The sequence below is a fragment of the Gavia stellata genome, chromosome 15, assembly GCF_030936135.1.
Source record: "Gavia stellata isolate bGavSte3 chromosome 15, bGavSte3.hap2, whole genome shotgun sequence".
In the NCBI taxonomy this organism is placed as follows: domain Eukaryota; kingdom Metazoa; phylum Chordata; class Aves; order Gaviiformes; family Gaviidae; genus Gavia; species Gavia stellata.
Genome location: NC_082608.1, coordinates 791,523 through 810,434, shown reverse-complemented (window position 1 = coordinate 810,434; position 18,912 = coordinate 791,523). Strand labels below are relative to the sequence as shown.

The 18,912-nt window shown below is 46.0% G+C and overlaps 1 protein-coding gene across 1 annotated transcript; it reads left to right on the top strand.

Moving 5' to 3' along the window:
* Positions 1–1,619: 1,619 nt before the first annotated feature.
* On the top strand, positions 1,620–17,175 carry PSME3IP1 (proteasome activator subunit 3 interacting protein 1). The gene is made up of 7 exons (XM_059825023.1): positions 1,620–1,664; positions 4,715–4,860; positions 5,052–5,150; positions 8,576–8,697; positions 13,156–13,289; positions 15,226–15,290; positions 16,435–17,175. The coding sequence occupies exons 2-7, from the start codon at positions 4,731–4,733 to the stop codon at positions 16,650–16,652; spliced, it is 768 nt and encodes a 255-aa protein (XP_059681006.1). The 5' UTR covers positions 1,620–1,664; positions 4,715–4,730; the 3' UTR covers positions 16,653–17,175.
* The last annotated feature ends 1,737 nt before the right edge of the window (positions 17,176–18,912 follow it).

Sequence of the window (18,912 nt, the reverse complement as noted above, 5' to 3'; positions counted from 1 at the left end):
AGAGAAATGCATGCTTGATACCAGCATAATACAAGCAGTGAAAAGACCTGCTTTATAAGCACGGAACTAGGAGAGCAAAGCGGTACCGCGGTGTTACCACGCTACTAGGAAAGGTGCCGCTGCCTGATCTGGTGCACGAGTAGGCAAAACAAAAGATCTAGAGAAATAATTGCGTTTGGTAGCCCACGCCACATCTTCACGTCTTCCTCTGTAAAAGAGAGAAAACTTGCTCTGCAGAAATATTTTTTACACTGAGAGCGGTAAATAGTTTTCAGGATTTTGATTTTTTACATTAATATAAAAATACTCAAGCGTTCAACAAAATTCTCCCGAGTGTCTCTGAGCTGCCGGGAGGTCCCAGGGCAGCATGTCACCTTGTCCCCTGCACGCTAAAGCCCCACCCGCGCCAAACCGCTGGAGCAAAGCCCTTGTTTTGCAAGTCATACAAGCCCCAGGAGACCCCCCAGCCCCCGAGAGACACCTCACCGCCCCGGGCAGCGCCCGACTTGGGCTGCCCCGTTCCAGCAACCCCCTCCCTCCCCGTTTCATTCACGTTTTGCCGCTTTCCTTTGCGAGCTCCTAACTTTACACCCGAGCCCAGCTCATCAGCCCCGGGGGCCTCCGTCTGCGGCACCGGGAGCACCCAGCGCGCCAGCAGCCCGGCCGGGCACAAGGCAAGCGGGGCTGGACCGCGGCCACCCGCCTCTTCTCGCTGGTTGCCCTCCCCGGGGGCCACGGGTGACCCCGACGAGGCAGCGCGCTCCCCCAAAAGCCAGGGCAGCACCTGCCTAAGCAAGCGGCGGCGGCGGGAGCGCGGGCCGCTGCCTCAGGCCGGCGGGGCTGCGCTGGCCCGGCCCCCGGCCCCGCACCCGGGCGGCCTCCGGCCCTCGCCCCAAGCGGGACCCTGCCCCGGCGGCACGCGTGGCTCCCGGGGAAGCGGAAGGCGGGCTGAGGGTGAGCACCGCGCCCCCCCCTCGCTAACCCAAGGCCGGCCTCGGCAGGCCCCCGGCGCACCGGGCCCACCGCCACCACCGGAGCCCAGCCCGGCGCTGCCCCTTCCCCTCAGCGCCAGCCCAGTGCCCGCCCCGCTCCACCTCAGCCCCGCGGCGCCCGCCCTGCCGCCGCCGCTGACCCGAGCGCGGTAGCCGCCCCACCTTCTCTCACCTCAGCCCCGCCGGGAACGCCGCGGGGCCCGCGCCCCTCCGCCCCGGCCCTGCCCGGCGGCGCCGCTCCTTTGTGCCGCGGCGGCGCGCGGCGGAAAGATGGAGGCCACACACCGACCGGCCCCGCCCCGCCCCGCCTGGCCACACCCCCCGCCGTCTCCCGGGCGACCCGCCCCGCCCCCGGCCTCGGCCCCGGCCCGAGCGCTTCGCCCAATCGCGGCGCGGGGCCGCCCTGACGTCGCCTGGCAGCCAACCCTCCCGCGCGTCTGCCCTGCGCGCGGCCGTTCCGCGCGCTCATCTGCCTTCCGTAAGAGCAGCAGGGATTGGCTGCGGGGGGGGGGAGGGGCCGCCTAAGGAAGAACTCACTCGGTTGGCTCTTGCGGGCGGAAGGGGCGGGGCGGCCGGCGGCGGCGAGCGAACGGGGGCGGGCCTGCGAGAGGGGATCAATGGCGGCGCTCTGGGTCGGTCTGCGCCTCTCGCTCTAACGGGTCGGCGGCCGCGGTACGTGCTGGCGGCGGCGGCCCGAGCCCCGAGGGGCGCCGGGGTCTGGGGCAGGAGTGGGGCCTCTGTGAGCGCGGTGGGGAGAGCGGCCGTGGCCGGGCTGCGGGGCCCTTCGGGTGCTGGGGCGGAGAGGGCCGGGCCCGGGCCCTGTGAGCGCGGCGGGCCGGGCCGGAGGCCGTACCGCGGGGGGAGGCCGCTCCCGGAGCGAGTAGGTGGAGGGAAGGTAGAGGGGAGGCCGCGGTGAGGGCTCGGTGGCGCGGGCTGAGAGCAGGCCCCGGCCCAGCACGCCCAGGCCTGCGCCGGGGAGCCTCACCCGCTCCGCGCGTACTCGGGCAGCGTTAGTAGCGGGTGCCGGATCCCGGTGGCGGGTTTCAGGCTGACTACGCCGTGGTGGGGAGTGACTCTTCCCCTCCGGCTGCAGGGTGGCTCCGGGCTCGGTGCGCAGCACTTTATATGATGCTCCGCAGAGGCGCGGGGAGCGCTGCCCGGTTTCCTTGCGGTGATGGGTGGAGGGGCCCGTTGTTTATCGGAGCTCCGAATGTATCGGAAACTGCACTCGGGTACCCAAGACGTCGTCTCTGCTTTAGATCTGTTCCAGCCTAGGTGATGGCAAGGGCAGCGAAGTTTTCTTTTTTTGATCCTGGGGATGTCACCGGTTGGTGGCATCAAAAGGTGCCGTTTACAGCTGTGACATACTCTTCCATCACTTACAATGACAGCGTATCCCTCGCTAGAATACAGTCACCAGACAAAAACATAGGTGAACAGGAGATAGTTTCAAAACACATGTGTTTTGTCTGATCTGGAAGGTTTTGTGTGTGTTTGAGATGGGGGAGGGCAAAGAATGCAACAAGATTAGCAAACTTCATAAGTGCAAGTGCACTTAAATGTGATGCTGCTGGATTTTTCATTTTTTTTCCCCATCCTTGTGCCCCAGGATGTGGTTGTCAGTAAAGTTGTTATTTGCTGAAATGTGTTTCATCAGATACTACTTTCCAGGATTGTTGTGAAAATACCTTAGCTGTATGTTGAGTCGTAATTAAACCTTTATCCACTTCAGGTATCTTAAAATATATTGTCTAAGTGAACTGGGTGAACCAGAAAGCAGGTGGTTTGCTGTTGAAGGCTTCAGTCCCCAGGTGACACTGTGCCCTTGCTGAATCCCTCTCTTTCAGTTTGTTTTTATGACTTTTTATCACCATTGTATTGGAACCTTTCGTTTCCTCTCTAAATGGATGGGTTGAGATGACACAAGTGGAGAACCAGGTTATCTTGTTTATACAGCACTTAGGTAGGAATGCTGCCCTTGTCATGCGGACCCCTGTTCAGGAGGAAGACTCAATTTTCATCTCTATAGGTTTCCGGCTTGAACCACCTTCAGAAATGACACTCAAAGAGCAGGTGTTCCATGCTTTCTGGAAAGTGGATTTGTCTTAGAGGGGATTTTTGTTAAATATTAAAAAAGAAACAAAAGAAAGCAAGAAAAGTAAAAAAAAAAAAAAAGAGAGAGAGAAAATCACCAGCCCTTGGTCTGTTCTTCCTTTCCCCAGTTCTTAGCGAACCCTTTTTTCTTGTCTTCTTTTGATAATTCCCACCTTAAGAACGCATCCTGCTGTTACAAATATTTGTCCAGTGCCCTAACTTGGTTTTCTCCCGAGACCTCAATTTGTCATTTGTATTGCAAACAATACCCCACAAAAGTATCAGTTTTTGTAAGAATTTCAGGAGTCTGCTTCCTGCAGGAGTGGTTCCTTCTGGTAGGAAGGAAGGATGATAAGCTGGTTCCTTCCATTATTTGGATTACTGCATCCTTCCCTCCCTGGAAGAGTAAGTGTTCTGGGTTCTCTTCCAGTGCTGAAGTGCAGGCAGGGTGAGATCCTGAATGAATAATATTTGATAGTGCAAGGGGAAATCATCTGTAGTCCTTGGGGTACGTGATAAAGTTATACCAAGGAAATAAGAAACTAGAAAAATGAGTGAGGTTAGCGTGACTTTAAATGAACAGCTGTGCTTACGTTGTCTTTACGTTGTACTTGCCTATATAGGCTTCATGTAAGAAACAAAACCAGGCATTAATGCTTCATTCTGTAGCGTGGAGCTGGCAGAATAAGTCTTGAAAGGAGCCACTTAAGACTAGCACAAGCAGTTTGTTTCATCCGGGGCTTACAGGTGCCAAGACCACCGTGAGTTTCCTTCTTAGGATGACTCGTTGGAGCATCTCCACCCTACCCCTAGTATTGACATGGGGACCTGTCCGGTACTCAGGGTTAGGATCTCTTAAAGCAGAGGGGTGGGTGTACTGTGTGAGAAGGGGCTCCCTTGGTCAGAAGAGCTGCTCCTGTTTTCTAATCCAACCCCTTTATCCCGAGGGAATTCCGTCTTTCACTTGCCTCTTGAACTCCATGTAACCCTGACAGACAGCCCTCCCTGCATCTTCTGTCCAAGCCTAGCTCTCTCCAGAGCTTCAAAGAGGTGCAGAATGCTTTTGAAGGTTAGAGAGATTCGTTAGAAATTTCTGAAATCTCACTGTTAAGCACTTATAAATAGATGTATTCAAATCATTGAAAACAAGCAAGCTTTCTTGAGTTTTCACAGAGTGGGCGAGAAGAAATTAGGTAAAGTGAGGGCAAAGTGTCAGATCCTTTCTCCAGAGCAGAGAAGTGCAAGAACGGAAATAAAAGGACGTGAGTGTAGGTGTGGGGTTTTAAAATTTATTTTAATTTACTTTTTATATTTATTTAAGCAAGGTAAATCCAAGGTGGGCTGGGCAAAATTCCATTAAAATGTAACTTTTAGAAAAGCAGCCTGAGGCAGACAACTCACAACAACATAATTATGAAAAAGAGTAAAGAATGAGTAATGGGTGGTGCAGTTAGTCTTAGCAGTTATGCAGTGAGTAGGCACCTCAATCAGTACTTACTATGTAGTGGTCTTTAGAGAACTGAAGTTACTCTAAGTGCAGCGGGTCTGTTTGTCAGGTTGTGTAGTAACGTCTCATGCACTGACAAGGGAAGTCAGGCCCCTGGTGTCTTTTCGTATTGTGTTTTTAGAACGGCCTGTTCCACAATGGATGGGGGAGATGGTACTGCTGACCTTGTGATTAACAAGAGGTTTGTGTCTGAATCGGAGCTAGAGGAGCGACGAAAGAGAAGGCAGGAGGAATGGGAAAAGGTCCGAAAGCCTGAGGATCCAGAAGGTATGGGTTAGATTTTAATAATTATAGGAAAGAGATCCGAGAATATTTCACTTCTGTGGAAAACAGAAATAAAAGGTAATAGCTTGTATTCTACAAGTTCAAAAGGTTTTTACATGAAGAAACTAAGAACTGGTGGTGATTTAGTATTTCTAACATGTGGTCTCATTTTCTGATTTATTTCTTCCCTTCAGAATGCCCAGAGGAGGCGTATGACCCACGTTCCTTGTATGAAAGACTTCAGGAGCAGAGGGAAAAGAAGCAGCAGGAGTTTGAGGAGCAATTTAAATTCAGTAAGCACCAGCAGTTACTATTTTGAACCGAAACCCAGCAAACTGCACATATTGTGTGCAACAGCTGTATGCAACATCTGACTAAGGGGCATATCTCTGTGTCTTGTCAGCCTCTCTGAGAGGTAAACAGAGGCTTCAGAAAAGTATACTTGGAAATCTTGTATTTTTCAAGGATGGTAGATGTTCCTGTAGATAACATATTGTTCTGCGCACCGAAGCAGCACTGCACACATGTGAAACTCAAAAGTTGCTTGCGGTTATGAAGGTGCATTCCTGTAAAGTGTGGAATACTAGGCTTATTTTGCACATTAAGTCAAAAAAAGCCCTGATACCAATCCATGGAAAAGTGGAAACGTGATGCGGTTTTGTGACTTTTGAACTCCTGCTTTAACATAAGACCATCCTATTTGAATCAATGAAAAGAAATCCTGTTCCAGCAGCTGTTACATTTCCAAGCCCTAATAAGTGATTTGAGGCTCAAGATTACTATTGGGAAGAAGGAAACAAACAGGAGTTGATTCAAAAAGTAGATATTTAACTCTTCTAATGAAATGGAAACGTAATTTCTACTGATGTTTGAATTTCTGGTTTTATAGAAAAATCCTTTGCATTGTATCACCTGTATATGTGCTGCTGAGTGCAAAGATGGTAATGAGAACTAGAAAATTATTAGTCAACCGTTTTGGGAAAAAGGGAGCTATTGGCTCTATCTAAAGAGAAGTGAGGATGATACTGTGGGACTCCATTTTAAGGTGGGTTCTGATCGATTTTGGTTCTTTAGCTGGAAGCCTTACCCTCAAACTGTTGTGTTCTTTAAGCTCCAGTTTGCCTAACTGGATTCTGTCTAGAATATAGTTTTATTGCATCGCAAATACAAGCGATCTTTGAGTTCTGTTAGATGATGCTCCCCGCCCTTGCAGATGCTGTCAAGTGCATTACTGATTACCGTGATTGCCTTTCCTGTTTTGTAGTACGTGCTTTTAGAATCATTCCTGTAGCCAGATTTCTTTGGGAGAAGGTAAGTGGGAGGAACTAACTAAAGATCAGTGTTGGGTAAACTGTGGATCACTAGTTTACCTCATCAGCGTTCAGCCCAATTTGGCCACTTGTGACAAGATTTGTCCCCCAATATGCTTGAATTCGCCTTAAAATGTTCATAAGTATTTTTTCTATCCATGGGAATTTTGGAGGAGTAGAAAATTAGTTTAGTGCATTGTCATTCTGATCAATCAGAATTGATGATGGGACTTGGGAGGAGAAATACCATAATGCTGAAGAATTGTGTTTGCATAAACACACAAACTCAGTTACTGTAAACCTTTTGTGTAGATAAAAACCAGTGTACAGACTAGCAGTTCTTCTTTCTGCTAGGTTTTTCAGCATTGCAAGAATGTCTTCCTTTTCAAAGTAAAATAATTTTAGTAGAACGTTGCAGCATTTTAAATGAAAAAATAATACTAGTATTCTCTAAAATGCAACTTCTAATTTTTTCTTCCTGAACGATTATGGTAACCAAAACAAGGATAAGTGGGAGTTATGTCCTGTCTTTTAAGTTTCGCTTGTATTTTTGGTGGTGAAAAGTGGAAAGTACAGATAGCAGCATTAATGCATTAAAGTCTCCAACTGTACCTACAGCATTCTTTCCAGCTGGAGAATTTCCAGTTTACTTCAGTAAACTTTTGATCCAGGTCATCTCTGGTGATGTGACTAAGCAATTCTTGTTCGAGTAACCACCAGAAAACTGACTGCTACCAACCTGGATGGGAAAGGCTTCTAATAACTGTCTAAATTAACTGTTTCCCTTGCCAAGTTATGTTAGGTCTATATTTTTGTTCAGGAAACCTGTAAGCCAAGTACTGGAATGAGAAGCTGAGAGGGGGTATCTGAGAAGTAAACTGACTGCTGCTTTTAAGGCAGCCCTTGCGGAACAACAGATACCTATTCACCTGGAGAACAAAACCTGCTGCAGGCTATTAGTAGGGAATCCCAATAATGTCAGCCATGAGGATCTCTGTGGCTGCTTCTCTTAGTTTGCAGATCAGGCAGGCAGAGAATGAAGTTAATTCATGTCACTTGCTTCAGAAAACGTCCAGAGTTTCACTACTTTTGCTGTCTGTTTGAAGTGGTGGTGAATGCTACAAGTTACTGTTTAAAGAATTTATGAATGAGCTCTGAATGCTTAGAGTTGGAAGGAGTAGGGATCAGCCTTTAAAAAGTAACCTCAAACAATAATTGATTTCTAGAGCTTTTCTGTCAAAGACAGAAGCTTGCCAATTATCAGTGTAAACGGATTTCTTATCTTGTCATTAAAGTGAGTAGGACTTGACTATGTGGGTGAAGATTAAAAAAAATATGGTGACCTTATGTAAAAGCCTAAAAATCCTCTTATAGAATTAAACTCTAATGAAGACTGAAGGTGATGTTTGGGTTAAGTTTTCTCAGGCTGACTACAAACAGCAAGACTTGGTCTTTCTAAAAAATATTTTTTTATTACCTTTCTAACTAAATCATTTGATTGAGAGATGTTGAACATCTGCAGAACAGAAAATAAAGGACCTTCCTACCGCACTAGCGTCCACTTTCCTTAAAGTAGGGTAGCATGTTTAGAAAGAATTTATTTGGAAGTTAGGAATTGTCTTGCTTGTACTTTTTTTTTTAAAACAGATGTTAATCTCAGTTAAGTTACAAATCGTTTGCTGTAAGAAAATGTACTTCCTATTTTGAGACAAGATTCATGGGGAGAAGTAATGTGTTTATTTCCAGTTATTGGTTGGTTTAAGAAAGATTCTGAGGAGACAAGCTTAAACTCAGTGTCTGAAACCAAAAGAACAAATATATCATTGGTTAATGTGGTTATTCCTTGTTTTGTGTAACGTGTTCCAGGTGGTGTTTCAGAACTGCAGAAAGGCTGCTTGTGTGCAAACTTGGTTGATTTTCCTGAAGTCCAATGGCATTTCATGGCTTCCTATGAATTGTGTCTTACTTTTCTTTGTAGTAATGGTGTTGTGTTCAAACTGTGTTAGTTTGTTGTAGTTTGTGTGCTTGAGTGTGTAAGAGTTTCAGCTTGTTAGCATCCAGTATCGTTAACTGGGGAGTATTTTTACTCCTTAATTACAGAATCCAGCAGGTAGCTTGTGGGGTTTGCTTTGTACCCTTTACTTGGCATGACAGTGCGACTGCTGGAGTACCCAATTCACTCAGTCACCCAGGACTCTACTCCCCACGTTCCCGGTGACTTTGTGCAAATCGTTCTGCCTCAGCAGTATTAGACATGTCATATGTGAGATGTGGATGCTTACCTACGTTTACGGGGCAGTTTGGAATCATTGAAAAATGTTCTAAGAGAATGGCGAAGTAACGGAAAATAAACAGCTACTGCCTAAGTGGTTTTAGCTTATCAATATGCGTTCTTTTCCTTTATTCAGAAAATATGGTAAGAGGCTTAGATGAAGATGAAACACATTTCCTTGATGAAGTTTCTCGGCAGCAAGAGCTACTAGAAAAGCAACGAAGAGAAGAAGAGCTGAAAGAACTAAATGAATACAGAATATCCTTTTCATTAAAATGGCTGGCGGTTATATAGAGGAGGAGAAGAGACTGGGCTGTTGTTTTATTCTGTCATTGGCATTCTTTCTATAAAACTGCTTTACAGAACACGTACAATGATAGACTTTTAAAGTTTAATGTTTTCATTGTACCTTGGATCTCCCACTGTAATGTTTGGTATTTTCCTCCCTCAATCCCCAGGTGTCTTTGGTACTTTTCTTTCCTTCTCCCCCTCCCCATTGTTTGGGGGTTTTTTTCCCCCCTTATTGAGAGTATGAAATACCATAGCTAAAAAGAGACAGAGAACATAAAGGAAAAACAACCTATTACTTCTAATCTTCTGCTTTTGTCCTCTTGCTGAAAAGTAAATGTTCTTGTTTGTTTTTTTTTAACTGCATATTGGCTGTTTGTAACATACCTGTTTGAAATAATGTTTTAATTGCCCTCTCCATTGTTCTTCTTAAAGTATTAGCTGCTTTCTCCCTTGATGATAACTGCAGGATGAGAAATTAAATACATGTGAACTAGCTGTGCAGATGCGCTGGCTTTCTTCTGGGAAGTCAGTGCCCATGGAGACTTGGCTCCTTTGGGTAATACAGACTTTTAGGCAGTACTAAGAGCAGGACAGTTTGGCTTTGCTGTTAAATGCCAACTCTTCATGAAGATGCGCTAGAAGAGTCTGGAGAAGAGGCAGCTGAGGGGAGATCTTCTCGCTCTCTACAACTACCTGAAAGGGGGTTACAGAGAGGTGGGTGTTGGTCTCTTCTCCCAAGTGACAAGTGATAGGACAAGAGGAAATGGCCTCAAGTTGTGCCAGGGGAGGTTTAGGCTGGATATTAGGAACAATTTATTCACTGAGAGAGTGGTGAAGCACTGGAAGAGGCTGCCCAGGGAGGTGGTGGAGTCACCATCACTGGAGGTGTTCAAGGAACGTGTGGACGTGGCACTGCGGGACATGGTTTAGTGGGCATGGTGGGGTTGGGTTGGTGGTTGGACTTGATGATCTTACAGGTCTTTTCCAACCTTAATGATTCTGTGCTTCTGTGAAAACAATACAGGATGCTTTTTCTCTCTAATCAATGCCAGTTCTGGGAGGTTGGAATGATTTGAGGATTTCTGTGCTAAGCTAAATGTTGGGTTTTTGAGGTTTACTGAATCTGTGCAGAACCTGGTGGTTTCTTTGCCTCCTAATGAAAACCATCGGTTTTAAGTTACCGGTGAACAAAGCACAAGTTCTCAAGAATGCTTTGGAATAAATGAAAGAGTTTGTGGACACAAGCAGGTGACCAAAACCAGTCGGCATATAAAGCTGAATAGTGCCAGTCCTACAAAGATCTGCATTACCTTGTATTAGTTAATGATTTACAACTCATTTACAAGAGCGTCTGTTCTGTGAAGAACATCTAAGTTATCTCAGTAATGCGTTTCTGAAAAAGCAATACTGATGCAATTTTTTACTTCAGAAATGGGCTGTAGTTGGTTGATGGATTTGGAATATTTTCTTGATTTGTTTGATCTAATAATGGGATGTTCATGGGATATATTTAGTTTCGGTGATTGTTGCTTGGGGGTCTGGCTGATGCAGGGATGTGCAGTATAAGATTGTGCTGTGGAAGCAGCTGACAGCTCTAGTTAGATCACATACATCTGGGGTGAACCATACCAGCCCAGAGGGAATCTTACGTTGTCTTGAATTAGCCACATAACACACTGACCCCTGAATTTACTGAGCAGGGCCTGTTCAAGACGTACAGGCCATCTAACCTCAGTCTTTGCAGTCTTAGTAATATCATCTGGCTCTATATCTGAAGCCTTGCTGTAAATTAAACTGTAGAACTTCTTGCTGATGGGGTGGGAGGGAGGGAGGATCTTTTATAGTCACCTCATTTCGTGAGAAGCGAGAAGTTTTGCCCATACTGTTTCCTTTTTTTTATTTTCTATGGCTTTTTATTTAACCATAATATTTCAAGCAACCTCAGAGCAACTTGCAAAATGACTCATCTGCATTTGAAATTTTTGGTGGTATTTTTTTAAAATGCCAAAGGTGTTTTTGCATCTGCAGGTTGTTACTAATGCTTTATCACTAGAGTGACAAAAAACAGCGGGTACTAGGTAAACATGCTGGATCTATAGGTACTGTTCAAGTACTCTTCCAAACTAATTAGATGCATGTCAACCCAGTGGGTTTGATTATTTGGTCTTTTTCCTGGTATAACATCCGATTTAAGCTACCCAGAGGCATTAATTTAATGGTAAAACCTACGTCAATATGCAAGTACAGAGCTTTTTTTCTTTCTTTTTTTCTTCATTTTTTAGGTTGAACAATCATGGAATCATATGTCTTAAGGATAAACATGCCTTGGAATATTTTAATGCGTTCTTGAGCATAAGAAATTCCTATGCATGGATGCATAGGAATTTTACTTCCTCTTACATGAACAACTAAGTTTTTTTGCTCGTTACCCTATGCAGACCCCACTGGTCTGCCAGTGTTTAAAGATTTACAGATACGTTTTTAAGCCAGTTCCAAGAAGTGTTCAAGAACAACATCCTCTTGTCTTAAATCCTATGTAAATGTAGGAAAAGTCCCCCTCCAAGAAGCAGGCTTTACTGTAAGGACAGCTTTTTTAATGCAGTTGATGTTTAAGATTGAGAGGTTTATTTCTAATGTAGCCTTCCTGAGAGGGAACGCTTCTTGGCTAGGTATAGTGTTATATTTGCTAATGACAGCAGTATATATAAAATCTCTGTTAAAAATGTGCTGGGTCTCTGGTAGTTGAGGACTGTTAGGAGAATGGCATCCTGGATGGAAGTGAAAAGCCTGTAATTCGGTATCTTTTAAAAGAAAAGACTTTGGGTCCTTCATCCAGGCTTTTGTAGTGCAGTATTAGAATATAACAAGGTAATGAACCTAAATGCGGAAGTTGAACACAGCGGAGGAATCTTGTGTTGCAACATCAAACCGCGTTGGACACAACGAGCTTTCAGATTGCTTCTGATAGCCACAGGATGGCACTCCTGTGCCATCTTAAAAAAAGAAAGACAATTGAACAGCCTGGTTTTGACTGAGAAGACTTTCAGTTGAGGTAGGGAGCGGTCTGGGTTACTGTGGTATCCTTGGGAAAATCATATAAGGAACGGCATCTGAACACTCCCAATTGTAACGTGATTGGCAATTTCGAGTATGTCACTTCAAAGGAAGGTGTAAGAGTTTTTGATTTGCAGATGTTCAGTGGGGGGAAAAAAAACCCTATGATTTCAAATATATGGTCCATCAATATGAAATTCACTATCTGATATTTATCTGCGGTAACTGGGGCACCTGTGAAGCTCCAGCTTGTGGTTACGTCACCTGATCAGTGGAATCATAGTCAGAGAAGAAACCGGTAGAAAGCTAGATTTAGGGTTATAAACAAATACCCTTTTAAATTAGGTTGATTTGCCTTTGCAGTTTAAAAGTTTTGCAGAGACTCCAAACAGGATCTTTCACGGACCTTGCTTCATCAGATACAGCTGGACACTAACTCTGTTGTCAGGGTCAGGACTAGATCCTACCACAGAAGGAGACCTGTTCAGTGTGTGTGCAGAGTGAGTGTGCCTTAATAACAGACCAAGCACCTTCTTATCCCGTCTGAGAACCTGCTTAAGCTTCTCCACCTCATTAAAGGTTTCAGCTGCATCCCACCTTGCTAACGCTGTTTTAAGCTGCTTAGTTTTTCTGTGCAGTCGCAGTCTTTTTCGGTGAATGATGGACCACATGGACCCTTAATCAGATCTGTCTCCTTCCTCTTGGGGTTGGTGTTAAAATCGGCAGTAATAGCCTTGTGGCCCTTACAAAGAGATGAGCTGAAAAGTTGGGAGTCATAAATTCCAAAACAGCCTACCAAAGCAAAACAGTTCAATTTTCTGAAGTCTGCTGGGCTCAGCAAAAGGAGGGTTTACGAAGTGGAAGTGAGCCCATGCATTGCTGCTTAGGTTTTTTTGGTAAGGATTTGGGATTGAAGCAGCAAATTTGGATTACAAATGTGTTGATCCCTGTAGAAGGGGGAAGTACTAGATTGCCTTTTTTTTTTTTCTTTTTTCTTTTCTTTTGGTCCAGTCTGACCTTTTTGCTTTTCTAAGACCTTCAGGAAAAGGCAGGACGATGGGTATGTTTATGGGGGCTGGATGTGTCATGCGTTGCGCCTTTCTGACTTCAGAAAAGCAGCTCCTAGTCTGCTGACTGGATGTCTTTACAGGGAGAGCTGGTTGATACCCGAGAGAGCTCCAAGCCCAGAGGGTGAAGTCTCTTCTGTCTTGGCCGAAGGTGCCAGCTAAATGTCATTACAAATAAGATTATTTTGATAGAATATGTGAATTAACTTTGGTCGTTGCTGTCAGCAGAGCTGGCTAATTATATCAGAGAGGAAGTGTCTGTTCTCTCCATTCCTTCCCGGATGATCCTTAACCCTTAATTCACAGCACTCTCACCAAAGTGGGAGTCAGTATGGACCCAAAGAAGGAAACTGAGAAGAAATTGCCCATGAAGTCAGTGGAAAACAAGAACAAATTCTCTCAGGCAAAGCTGTTGGCAGGAGCTGTGAAACACAGAAGGTTAGTTTCACACCTCTATAAATTCATGAGGAATGGAACCCAGTTAGCAGTGTAAAGGGAGGCAGGCCAAAACTGCCTCCAGAGAGCGAGGTGTGAACCTTAGCCCTAAAGAAAAATGGGGGGAGGTATAAGAAAAGACCGGCCTTGTTTCTATAGGCTCTCACAAACTGTGGGAAAAACATGAAGGAATTCAAATAGATAAGCGTGTGTAAAGCAAGTGGGTAGACTCTTCATTCTAGACTGCCAGGCTTGGGCAATCCTGCTTGGGGATCTGGAGGGAATCTCTTTCACATCTCTATTTGTAGATATCGGTGTCACCTCACTCATGTAATTTCATTCAGGTTTGCATAATTTATCAGCCAATTTTATCTGTGTCTAAAATGGGTTATTTTAATTGCTACGGGGGACAGCAAGGGGGACACATAGGTTATGGAGAAGAGCTTTGCATACCAATTTGATCCTGAGGGCATCATGCAAACTTCCCTTGTTCCTCGCTGATTTGCACTGATACATCAACACCCCTTCCATCCCAGGGAGATGGCAGCTGGGTTTGTGATCTGTTAGCTGTTTTGATCTTGGCCTGCAAACGCAGCTGCTGGTGTGCCTCAGGTGATGGAGAAACGAGGCGTGTGGGACCAGACTTATTTCCCACAGATGAGTCGTCTAATATTTACGATGATTACTGACATCTAGAAATTCCGTCAATGTTTTTGAATCTGTCCCGGAGAACGGGAGATTATTTTAGAAGCTTATCTCGTAGGGTGATGTTTAGCTCCCAGTACAGCAGTAATTGCATGCCTGGAAACTGAAGCAAGCATTTCCACCACCTAATGCTTGGGGGGGTTGGGTAGTTGTTTGGGTTTTTGGAGGGCAGAGAAGAGAAACCCTGAACTGCTAACAAGCAGCCAACAACATATGTCCACATCCCTGCACTGAAGACGCCTTATTTATTTCAGGGCTCTCATTTAAAAAAAAGCCTCCAGTGCCATGCCAGGTGCCTGGAGTGCCAAATGCAACTCCAGTCAGCAGGCAAACACAGCACAGGACCTCCAGGAGAGCCATGTCCTGTTGGAGCTGGTGTGGAGCAGACATCCCAGGGCATCCCAAAAGGGTCCGGTGCCTGTGTGCCATCACCTGAATACCAACGCCATGCACGGACGCATTGTCCATCTCTTGGTGGTGCTGTAGGACTGGGAGGCAGGTCACACTGGGGTGCCCAACCCTGTACTTGTGTTTTCCACCCTTGGCTATTCTCCTCTGTCTGAACCTCTACTTGGAACATGCAAGAGGGGGAAAAAGAAACAGAGCAGTTGCAAGGAAGAGCTATAGAAGTTCTGGAATCGGAAGCCCAAGTAACGCTCCTTTCCCCCAACATCACTTTGGACCCAAAAAGGACCCCTTTCTTTTTTAGGTCAGACGCTGCAGCCGTGTGTGAAGTGCTGCAAAACCTACTGGGCTTCTTAGTGGGTGCACATTTTCTAGATGTTTTAGAACAGGCTCTCTAGGTCCTTGAAGGAGGGGAAGGAAACCCTGGAAGGGGAAAGATACAGTGTTGCACCATCAAGTGTGGTAATCACCCACATGTGCAAGCCCGTGGTTATGTGGGGTGGCTGAAGCTCAGGTAGGCATTCCTGATCTCCTGCGGGTACTTCCAGCTGAACAGGCAGCTCTGGGTTACTGTGCAAGAGGTCTGACTTGGACTCCTGGAGGTGTGTTTCTGTTTCCTGGGTGATACTTGCAGTGTAGGTGTTGACTCTTTCTAGGATCCTGCATGTTCCCCGAGGAGCCCCAGTTACCAGCAGTTAGAAGTGCTGATGGCCATCAGGGGACCCTGCTGGCATTCGCTGTGGCATTCGAGGCAAAGATGTGACTTTAACTTCACAGTAGTTAAGTAGTTGCTGACGAGGAACAAGACACTTTCTTATTTTTTCCACAGTTCAGATGGTGGTAACAGTGTGAAGAGATTGAAACTAGATACCGATCATGATGAAAAGAATCAAGGTATGTCCTGATTTCTGCATGTGGGAAACTGTCTGTCTCTCACCTGAACAGCAAGTGACTTGGTGTTAAATCTGATAGAGGATTTGCTTTTCTGCTCCTTCATTATGCAAGACAGCACAGACTGCAGTTGGCATGTTCTCTCTTAAAGCAGTAGAAATGGTAACTATAGGTGCTGACAGCCTGCATAGAAAATAGGGCTGGAGGGAACCTCTACAGGTTATTGGTCTTTCCCCTGCCTAAACCATTCCTGACAGCTGTTTGTCTAAGCTGCTCTTAAATCTCCACAGACAGAGATTGTGCACCCTCCTTAGGCAGTTTATTCTAATGCTTAACTGATTTTATCCTTAAAGTGTTTTACCTGATAACTAATAGGAGTCTCCTTAGCTGCATTTCAAGCCTAGTGCTTGTCCTGTCAGCAGGAGACATGGAGAACAGATCATCCCCCTCCTCTTCACAGCAGCATTTGATGTATTTATATACCTCCACTATTAGCTTTTCATGCTATGAAGTGATCTGGTCCATCCTGAAACCAATTTGTTTCAGAAAATTATGGGAAACTAGAAGAAAAATTAAGTTGCATTTCAGTCGTAGCTGTCAAGGCTGCAACTGACTTGCTGTCAAGATACTCTGACACAAGCAGGGTGAGCTGCAATTGTGTAATGACAACCCAAGCCGCTTCCTGAATCTCCTTCTGTTCAGTAAACTTTCAGAACGCTGGAAATAATTAATTAGCTGTGGAAGATGGGAGACGTTAACTAGCAGAGCAATGGAATAAAACTTTTCTCCAACTATGCTGTTATATCACAAAAAAATATTCAATTACACAAAGCAGAGCTATTTATTCTTATTTAGTGGGTTTGGCATTTGACAAGCATCAAACTGACAACTTTAGAACAAAAATCTGTAATGCCAGCATACAGCTGGGCTTAAACTAGTGATGAGAAGAAAAAATCCCCTGAGGTAGCAAGTCCTTCCTGTCAGAATAGCTTTATTGCAGCATAAAGCTGCCTTATGCTTTAATTAAATCCTGCAATCATCCACCGCTGATGTGGCAATAGCAGGTGAATGACACGTGGCAGTTCCTGGGCTGATTAAAAGCCCTTTTCCTGCGCTCTCGTTTTTGACTGAAGTACCTCTCTTTCAGAAAAACCATCCTCTGTTCCCTTGGGGAGCAGCTCAGTGGGAGGCTCCACGGTCCACTGCCCCTCAGCAGCCGTGTGCATTGGGATCCTGCCTGGCCTGGGAGCCTACTCGGGAAGCAGTGATTCGGAGTCCAGCTCGGATAGCGAAGGCACTATTAATTCCACTGGAAAGATTGTCTCTTCTGTCTTTCGTAGCAACAGTTTCTTTGATGGTCCATAACGAAATCCCTCTGTGTGTAATGTAGTGCAGAGTATCTTCCAAAGCCCTGTTGGATGCTGGATGCATCCTTCTGCCCCAAATATAATCTTTCTAGCTAACCTCTCAACTTTAATACACTCAGATACTCCCAAAACAACTCATTATATCTCCCCCCCCCAACTTTCCATTTCTGGGGTGCATACTGAGCCTGGCAGAAAGGCTGTCATCCTAAACCAGAAGGCACACCTAGTAATGTAATGAAGGTGTGAGGGTAGGGAAGAGAAAGCTTTATCTTTTAAAATTCTTATGGAAAGAAAGAATTCTGGTGATCTAAGAAGTTTATACAAGGCTAACAGGCAAAAAATACTCACTTGAAGCAGTGAAGTCTTGTAGAAACAGCCATGTGTTCTGTTTTAAAATGTCATTTTTATTCTGTATTTGAGAAATGGGGGCAGAACAAAAATCAAGCAGATGGTGAAATGTAGATTGCCATGACACTGTAAAGAAGTTTTAGTGTTACATGATTAAAGACATTCTGAATGCATTTTTTTTATCTCGGCTTGTGCCATTCATAATTGTTCCCATTCCATTAAGCAATTTCTGCTCTACCCAACCAGCCCCTTCCTCAAACCGCCATCCAGGAGAAGTGCAAGCCAGCCTCCTATAAATGCAGAGATGGTGATGGAAAACTCTTGTTCTGAGTGAGTTCAGAGGAGCTGCAGTTGGCTCTTCTGCTTAAAGGCCGTTGCTCCCGCACCGGCGCCTGACAGATCATTCAGCTTTTCTGCAGCAGTGTCCTGAAGAGCATGAATCCGGAGTGGGTGGGATACCCCGGTTCAGCCAAACCTCTTTGTGCGGAAGCTGGAGAACTCCACCATCCTTTGCAGTGTTTTTTGAAGTTGGGTTGGATTTAAGAAACCTTACGTGGGCATGTTTATGGGTGGTGCGGACCAGGGAGCCAGGCATGAGCAAGAAGTAGGCTGTGAAAGCTTTTCATCTGCGTGCGAACAGTGCTAATGGGAGGTCAGCGGGTCGGAACAGCTCAGCTCGACCGCTCAGAGCTGGAAATACCTTTGTGCCAGTCTCACAGCGGTCCTGCTCTGCGTACCACACTCTGAAGTGTATGCGCTTCTGAGAAAACAGCTGATGCGTGCGTATCGAAGGGCAGTTACCGGAACGTGACACTAAGCAACTTGTAAGAGAGCAGCTGGGACAAAAGCAGTGAAACCTGAAGGCCTTTAGTGGGATGAATGCCTTGGCTTGAGTGTTGAACTTTCCCAAAGGGAACAAGGAGAGTTACGCTCACGCTGAAGCTATCCTTAGCCAAATACCCCTTCTGTTTGCACAACCCTGTTCCACAATCGGATCCTCACAAACACACTGTAATTCCTCCCCTGTTCTTCTGGGCTGCCTGGGCACCTCTTGTGTTTGCTCCGGAGTTGCTCCTGCCTCTTCTCCAGCTACTCTATGGTGCTTTCAGGTGGAAAATAGATCTCTTGCTGCCTCCCTAATGCTTTGCTTTTGATGACTTTCATCGTACTTAGCTATGGAGTGAAATGAAAGTGGTGCACAAAAAAATGCCTGTTTTTCTTGAAAGTTGCATTTGTAAGAGCTGTGAGCAGTTGGAGTGAGAGATGTAGGTGTCCTTCCCTGGCATTAACCTAGATCAATAATCTCTTGATAGAGTCAGAACAGCCTGGCCTGGCTGTGAGCACGCTGGGACCATTTTCCTGAGTAATATTTTGCACAGCTGCACCCAAAATGGCTGATTTAGAAAGTTATAGTGGGATTTGGCAGCCAGTTGTGGGCAGATGTGGTGGTGGTGGTGGTGGTCCACGGGGGCTGCGGGTGAGGCCGGGAGGGTGTGCTGGTGGTTACGTTGGACCATGCAAGGCCAGGAAGAGATGTGATTGAGTAAAAGCAGGCGTGAGAGCCTCCTGCTTTCCTCTTATTCCCAGAAGAGCAGGAACAGGGCACTCAGGGAACGCCTTTAGCTCACACGAGCCTTTGAGTCTGAGTCACCTCTGCTGTTCTCATGGCCTGGCCCCTGTAAACAAACTGCAGAGCTGTCCCAGCTCGTCACTCCGTCCGTTGGTCCCATTTACCTTCTTACAGTCAAAAGCCATCTGACGTTAAAATACTTCAAGTGCACCGGGAGACACGCTGGGACATGAAGAGTGTGAGGGATGGAGGATAAATCAGACCTTCTGGAAACGGCAGCTGTGGCAGTAACCTTGCCCCGGGGCCGACGTGCTGGAGGAGAATGTCTGGCTCCAGCAAC

Coding starts and splice junctions, on each gene's coding strand:
- PSME3IP1 (XM_059825023.1), top strand. CDS start 4,731: ATGGATGGGGGAGATGGTACTGCTGACCTTGTGATTAACAAGAGGTTT. Junction 5,151..8,575: donor TGAGGAGCAATTTAAATTCA/GTAAGCACCAGC, acceptor TCCTTTATTCAG/AAAATATGGTAAGAGGCTTA. Junction 15,291..16,434: donor TCATGATGAAAAGAATCAAG/GTATGTCCTGAT, acceptor CCTCTCTTTCAG/AAAAACCATCCTCTGTTCCC.